At 30.7% G+C, this 8,308-nt stretch overlaps 1 protein-coding gene across 2 annotated transcripts; it reads right to left on the bottom strand.

The window, feature by feature from the left end:
• Positions 1–2,601: 2,601 nt before the first annotated feature.
• On the bottom strand, positions 2,602–4,328 carry LOC120088485. 2 transcript variants are annotated; one of them, XM_039045825.1, is made up of 2 exons: positions 3,200–4,328; positions 2,602–3,017 (listed from the first exon to the last, which is right to left on the bottom strand). In XM_039045825.1, the coding sequence occupies exons 1-2, from the start codon at positions 4,213–4,215 to the stop codon at positions 3,011–3,013; spliced, it is 1,023 nt and encodes a 340-aa protein (XP_038901753.1). In that variant the 5' UTR covers positions 4,216–4,328; the 3' UTR covers positions 2,602–3,010. The 2 variants fall into 2 exon arrangements, with proteins under 2 accessions (XP_038901753.1, XP_038901751.1); XM_039045823.1 differs by having other exon boundaries at positions 2,604–3,017; positions 3,183–4,328.
• Positions 4,329–8,308: the final 3,980 nt, after the last annotated feature.

Here is an 8,308-nt window from a genome sequence, read left to right as displayed (position 1 = left end):
AATCAGCCTCATCAGCAGGTGACAAAGCACAACATGGGAGCTGACATAAGTGACACCGTGGATCCTCTCTCCCCTAAACAAATTCTAGTACAATGGTCGTCCTTCACTTACAGAAAGGAAAGATTTGATTTATTCTTTTGTCTTTTACTTAACACACAATTGTATATATATATAGAAGCCTCCCGTGTCCAATAAATCATCAGAAAAAGGAAAAGTTATTGAATATAGAAAAGGAAAGGGAAGAATAATTAATATCCCTCTTTTCGTCATCCTCTGCTCTGCTCATTTCTTCTTAAATTTTCCCTGTTGTCGTGATTGTGGATACGTCCAGATACATATACATGTTCGATACGTGATTTGAATTATCTGATTTTTTTTTTAATGTTTCAGATAGTGTATCCCCTTCCAAATACGTGAAAGAAATACATTGATTCGTTTTTTTTTTTTTTCAAATTTAAGTCCAATCATTTAAAAAATCCAACCCACGACCTAGTTTATTTAAAAGTTCACTTAGATCTAGCAATCCAAAATAAAATCAATCTAAAATAACGTTAAACAAAAAACTAATAAAAACATTAAAAAAAAAAAATCATTCTCCCATTCTCTCTCACTATTCAAATTATGATTCACACCCCCTTCCTCTTCATCCAATATTCATCTTCTACTTTTCCACAATCGTGTGCTCTAGTTGCTCAACCACCACTCAACGTTGTTGGATTTTTTTTTCTTTTTAGTTTTCACTCTTCTTAAATCCACTTTAATCTAGCTTAAAATATGTATTACAAAAATCATTTGGACATTATTTTATTTTATTATATATATACTGTCTCTTATACACATCTAGATGTGTATAAGAGACAGTGGTTGAAGAGCTTGATGCCTTGCAGCGTACCAACACTTGGACACTAGTACCGCCTACCCTTAATCCTGTCTCTTATACACATCTAGATGTGTATAAGAGACAGGCATGCGTGTGTGTATGTGTACGTATATATATATAAACATATCTTTAAATGTCTCTGTATCTTGGTTTTTTAGAAATTGGCGTATCATCGTTTCATATTGTATACATATCTTGTATCAATATCCATGTCTGTATTTCTCAGTATCGTACTTGTACTATAAACTTTAAAGTCAACGGTTGATTCTTTTACCACACATATAGTAAAAAAAATAAACAAATAAATAATTATAGACTTTAAGAAATATAATAAGTATTTATTTATCTATGAACAAAAATAATATATGCTATTTTTTTTAAGTGTGTTGCAATAAAAACATACGAGGAAGAATCAATACCTCTTCAACATTGAGTAGTAACATTTTATAGTGTAAGTAGTTAACTAACATTTTAATTCAATTCCCACCAATTAACTTACTAATTAAGTCAATTTAAAGTTTTAAACATAGTGAAGTTGATCGATCATCAAAAAGTCAAATGACACAGTCACACAACAAAGCAATTAAACTAAAAAAACAAAAAACACTAATTTAGAATAAATATAAACATATCACAATTTAGAATAGATATATTTAGAGAAAAAAACACTTTTCTCCAAAAAAAAAAAAAAAAACCAAGAAAACACTAATTTAGAATAAATATACCCGTCAATCAAAATTAAAAAGAAATAAAGCGAAATAAGTTTGTAGTGACTATGAATAACTCTTACAAACTCGTCATTTATAATTCTTTAAACACACGTATTCTAAAAATGTATCTTTTAATTCACTAAATGCATTAAAAAAAAAAAATTATTCGACATATTATTAAATATTATTTTTTTCAAAAGTTTGAATCATAAAAATGGACACAATCATAAAATTTAATTTGTTATAACATCGACCAAAACTTAGATCTTACCTAAATTAATTAATGAATTAATTTTTTAGGTAGCAATTTATATAGTGTCCACATTTGAAATGAAACTAGAGGGGGAAAAGGGGGAAAGTATGAAAGATGAAAATGATGAAATGGAAATATTTTAAAACCGACAATTGAGAAAATAAGATAGGAATATGATTGGATGATGCGCCCACCAGCTTTCTACCTTCGGAATTACGAGAAACAGACAATAGGCAAAATCAGGGGAGCACCGGTCATCCTCTGTCTCCTTCACCCACTCCTCTAACTCTCTCACATCTTAATTTATTCAATTTTTGTGAACTTAATGAAATTATGAATATCCACAACTTACGGGATATAAAATTGATTTTTTTAATAGTGGGATCCACAAATTCCTTGGACCAAACCACTAATAAAGTTCACAACTCCTTATTTCTCCAAACACTCCCAAATAAGTTATAGTCTTAATCTAACCTTGTGTGAAATTTTCTAAAATCATAGCAAAACGGGGTTCTTTTCACTACTGTTTATTCTTAATCATAGCAAGAACATTATATTATTATATAGAAATAAAAAGATGAAAAATGTGATCAAAACCCTATATTGACAGGGTTATATCAACATCATATTAGTGGAAAATGTGACCAAAGTTTCACATCAACCTATAAAATAAAAATAAAACAGATAAATGGATGACTAAATTAATGTGTGTTCAACCACTTATGTCTAGATTGGACAATAACAACAATATGGAACATAAAATAGTATATAATTGCAGGGAACTAAAAGAATATGCAGATTGGCTTTCGAAATTTAGGGCTAAAATATACACTCAAATTAACATATGATTACAAACTTATATAAGGTTTGACATCTGTTTCCCACTTTGACCATAGGGAGAGAAAATTGAGTTATGTTTCCTAAGAAATGAGAAGCATAGCATGAAGTGAAGGCTAACAGCAATTACTTTGGATTTTTGATACGCAACCATTCATCATTATCTCCATCTTCTCCACAAAAAGAGTGGGAAACAAAGGGGGAAAAGGAGAAGAAGACATTATTAAAATGAAAACCCACCTTCTGAAATCAGTTCTGCGCTCTTACCGTGCACTGTACAATCACCATTAATGACAGATTCTCTCTCAGTCTTCTCGTTTCTCTGCAGTTTCAGATTCTGCCATATTTGCAGAACCAATTTCAGGAGCAACCCAAAAGAAAAAAACAATACATTGATATGCCAAATCAACAGATGGCAGATTACTTGTTACTTATCGATTTTCTTCACATTGATGTATTATCAATCAAGAATTCAAGATGTAAAAGGAATTTCAATGTTTACCGATCTACGTGCGGTACCTCGATCGTCGTTGTCTCCTCGAGACCTTGACCTTGCTTGGCAATGGTTGGGATCGCCATGGCTCGAGAACTGAGTCTTTATAACGACATGGCAAGACCTGGCTCCTTCCTCTCTTTGATCTCACCAATGGCGACCTGTCGCCAATGTCTCTTACTAAGTTCATCACCATCCAATTTCCCTCTAGCTTCCTCTTCGAGTCGCTTGAATGCGACTCTGAAAATACTTTCTCGAGTCGACTCGGATCTTTCATGTCTAACTCGCTGCTCGACTCGTTTTCTTCTTGAGTTGACTCAGTATCGAATTCGTTCTCACCGATGTCTCCGAATATCAGTCTCGCCGCTTCGATGAGCAAACCTAGACAATCGCCACTGCTCTTGCATTTCGCTCCGTTAAACGGCGCCGTTTCGGCTTTAACATCGTCGCTTCGATCATCGGAACTCCCAGGGGGTTTGTCCTTTTTACCTTCTTCTTCGACTGTCTTTTCGCTTTCGTTTTCGTCGAATCTGCTGCTCTCAGCGATCTTCGAATGTTCTGGAATTTCCTTCTCGTGTTCTTCGTCTTCGTATTTTTCAGAGCATTTCGCGCTCTCACCATCGCCATATGAGCATTTCTCCGTTGCGTAACCACCAACAGATACCGCGTCAACCGAACCATTTCCACCGCCGCCTCCTCCATTCTCCACAAAAGCTACCGATTCCTGATATTCTTCCGCCTTAAACCCGCCGAATCTCAGATTGAAATCAGTACAAAACCCTCCTCCACCGCTAACGTTTCTATCGGAGTCTAATTTCCCGATTTGCGAATCCGCGGATGATTCTTGGCGAGGAACAGACGAAATTATATGCAGAATCTTTTGAAGACGCATTTGAGCTTTAGAACATTCACGAGGAATATAATAACCGGAACGAGAATAATCTACCTGATTCGAACGGTTACAAAGCGGAGTTGAATTCATGTTCAGAGATTTACAGGGATACAGCTTTCGATCAGCCGCTTCGTCCCCTTCGCAGAGCATGATTACAGAGCTTCGAGAACCTCAAAGAAAACGGCAGGGAGAGAGAAAGGGCGTTACAGAGAGAGAGAGAAGGGGAAGCCCAAGCCAATGGCAAATAAATCGAGCCAAGCCGATCATGCTTTCGAATATATATATACCTATGAGCTGGAAGGCTACTTTTGCAAAATTTTATCAAAAATAGTTTTCTTTTGGGTAGAATTAATCTCCAGATTTTAAAATATTGAAAAATAAGGAAACTATTTACCCTTACTATTTTGTAATTATACAGAGTAGGATTACATTTTAGGATTTTGATTATCCGTAGTAGATTTTGAAATTTCAATTTCAACGAAATTTAAGGTTGTTCCTAAAAAGAAATATATATGTGAGTTTTTCTTTTTTCTTTTTTACAGTAAATGTCAAGAAAGAATTAAATCTCAAATTTTAGTCATTTTACCCATCTAACTCTGTTCTTTGGACAAATATGGAAGATAGACTGAGATTTTTTCCTTATAATATGACCAATGAAATTGATATGATCATGTAACATTATTTGTTATTTCAAAGTTTCAAGTAATTAAATCATGATTAAAGTGGTCATAGCTCAACTGATCAAACAAACAAATATATTTGCGACCAATAATTTTGTGGTTTGAATTTCTCTAGATTATTATTAATTTTTTTTTTAAAAAAAGAAATCATGTATTTTGAAATATAAGGTAGGAGATCCCAATCATATAACTTTTGGTTATTAATATATATCATAGGCCGATAAACTACATTTGTTAGCATATTTTAAAATGAATTAAATGAATAATAAAATAGGTATGAGATGGTCCATGCGAATAAGGAACAATGTGCATAGAAACCATATTTGAAAGTAATAGAAATAAAGTGCATAGAACTATGGAGAATTTGTTTTCTTTGTATTTTCTCTTTCTTCCTAGGAATAAGGTGCATAACCAAATTGAATTTAGGCAACGTTTATATTTTAAAAAGAGTTTAAATAGTAATGGGTTTTTTTTTTTTTTTTTTTTTAAAAAAAAGAATATTTTGCCATTTCAAAGATGTCCTTGAGCAATTCCAATATGAAAAGTAGAGACATAAAAAAATGTTCACGTAAAATTAATTAACAATATTTTATGATATATAAATAATAAAAAATAGGAGTGTTAGTGGGATGGGTTGAGTTGAGTTGAAAGACATTTTAGACCCAACCCAATTATTCGGGATGTAAATTTCTTCAACCCAAATAACCCTTATTAAAAAATAATCCAACCTAACACAATCATGAAATATTTGGAGTCATTTATTTAAAATTTTATTTTAAAAAGAAGCAAAACATAAATATGTAAAAATCTAATTTAATTATTTTCATATATTAAATTAAGATTAACTACTCAATTTTAATTTATTTAGTGAAGATTTTATTTAGAAACTACTTTTAAGAGTTGTTGAAAAATAAATTATTAAAATTAAATAAAATTAAAATCAATATATGCATAAATAATTATGTTATAAGTAACAAAAAAAAATATTTTTTAAAATTAATAATAAATTCGGGTTGGTTTGGGTATATTAGCTGAATCCATAAACCAATCCAACCCATAAAATTTTCATTTATTTGAACCCAACCCAACTCAAATCGCACAGGGTTGGATTGGATTGATCGAATCATCAAATTTTTTTTAACACCCGTAATAATAAAAAAAAATAATAATAAATCTATTTTAATTGCAACAATTTTGATATATCACTATCAATTGGTATTAAAAACAACCAACGTCTCTCTATTTATAATAAACAAGTATTTATCAATGGGATCTAAAATATTTTTCTCGTACTAATTTTAAATCTGATTGATGAACACTTATAAAAATTAAATATAACACTTTTTATAAGAAAAATATTGAAAATGAGAACAATTAATACGAGAAAATAAGTATAATTATCAAAGGAAAAACAGACATATAAATAAGGCTAAATTATATTTTTTTTTTAAAAAAAAAAAAAAAAACCCCTCAACTTTGTATTTGTTTTAAAAATATTTATGAACTCTTAGCAATATCAATAATGCCTTTAAACTGTAAAATAAGTTTAAAGATATTCATACAGTTAGTTTTAAATAAAAATTACCAGTACTTTATTTCGAAAATATATTTGAATTTTTAAGAATTTCAATAATAATCTTAAATTTTTTTAAAAAAAAGTTAAAAATATCATTAATAGCATGTTTCAAAAATAATTTTGAACTTTCATAAGTTGAAATCTCTCCATTTTAAAAAGATAATGATAAAAAAATTATTAAAAAAATCCTTCAACTAATATAACGATCAATTTATTTAAAGTCATCTATGAGTTGGAAATAACTAAAAACAAATTACATAGATACTGTCATGTATATATATATATATTCATACTCTCATTCACATTTGTCAAATTCTTACACTAGGATTTTAGCAACCAAACATACACCAAAACTTCAAGTTGAGGAATAAAATTTTGTAAAATCCCATAATCAATACCTCTTCTTAAAACTCATGAAAGTAACAAATAACCAAATGCGTAGTATTTCGCTATTAACACATACTCTGCTAACGTACCATTATGTTAAAACATTGAAGTCTTTTGACTTTTTTGGTGGTTCAGTTATTATATTTTTTATTGTTATAGTCTATATATCTCAACAATGGGATATATATATATATATATATATTCATAACAAGATATTAACGGTTGATATTCACATACTCACAATAAGGTTATTTTGAAATCTTTTTTTAAAAAATTAAAGGTGTTTGTGAAACTTTTGAAACTTTTATAGTATTTATAACAAGACATTAATAATTGCATTAAAAATTGTGATACTTTTTTTTAACACTTTAAAAGTGAATGATATCTTTGTAACTTTGAAATTTTAGAAGTTTTTTTAACCATAAATTAGAGAATATTCAAGTTAAAAAAAATGAATAATATCTGTATTCAAGACTATATTGTTACTATGCATCTCACTCAATTATTCAATTATAGTGTGACACAAGACAAATTTTCTTACAAATATACCACATATTTCATTATATTTTGATAATTTTACTATCTATTCTTATTATTATTTGTAATTAGATTGGAATGTATAGAAATATATTCCTAAATTTCGTTTTAAAAAAAGTTCAAAAAAAAATTTGTAAAAAAAAAAAAAGGAAAAGAAAATAGATTCCAAAATATTAGTTATATTACTTGTTCAGTTTTTTGTTAAAATATTTAAATTAAATGGAGGGGGGCGAAGTAGTGACTTTTTGTTAATTTTTTAACCTTTGACCAAAACTGCAAAAAGTTGTCAGAAAGTAAAGTGTGTAGACATTACATAGGAGAGAACACACAACACAGGGTGTGTCAGTATATAAATTTCAAATTTCAAAATATTTATTTATTAATATTTTTTAACAATATGTGGGGAAGAAGTAAGTGAAGGATCTCATACCGAGAGTTACATGAACACGTTCGGATCGTTCCGATCTCACCGTGACCGAAATATAACTATATACATTCATCACATACAGTTATGCAAACAAATCTAATTATTGGCATGCTAAGAACAAACAAAAACATAAGAAATAGAGTTCCATACTAATTGAAGACTATTTTCATACTCTGAAGCTCCAACGTAACGGAAACCCTCCAAGAGATCTACCAACGCCCGGCGGGAACGTCGATTGCAACAGCACGATCATTGCGAACACGAAAGCCGCAACGGGGACGACACCACCACTAATGAGTCCCGGGTATTCCGGGAGTGAAAACCCAAAGGGTAGGCTTTGGTGAATTTGGTAGAGGATGGAGGAAACGAGTCGTGTAGGAGATAAGCAAGTGGGAGAGTAAACAATGCTATCGTATAGCAGAAGTGCTTATCGCATAGAGGAGCTACACGATCGTGTAAGAAATGCTGAATGATCATTTTCCCTACACGATCACTTAGGAAAATGTGTATGATCGTTTAGTTAAATCGCAAGGTGGACGATCGTTTAGGCAGAGAAGCATCTATCGTAAAGGCTCTCGGGCGATCGTTTCACGAAATCTTTTGGGTGGAAGAATGAATATCGATTGCACGATGCAA

The sequence above is a fragment of the Benincasa hispida genome, chromosome 10 (assembly GCF_009727055.1).
Source record: "Benincasa hispida cultivar B227 chromosome 10, ASM972705v1, whole genome shotgun sequence".
Classification (NCBI taxonomy): Eukaryota; Viridiplantae; Streptophyta; class Magnoliopsida; order Cucurbitales; family Cucurbitaceae; genus Benincasa; species Benincasa hispida.
Note: the sequence above shows the minus strand (reverse complement) of the source record. Positions and strands in the feature narration are given on the sequence as shown.

Coding starts and splice junctions, on each gene's coding strand:
- LOC120088485 (XM_039045823.1), bottom strand. CDS start 4,215: ATGCTCTGCGAAGGGGACGAAGCGGCTGATCGAAAGCTGTATCCCTGT.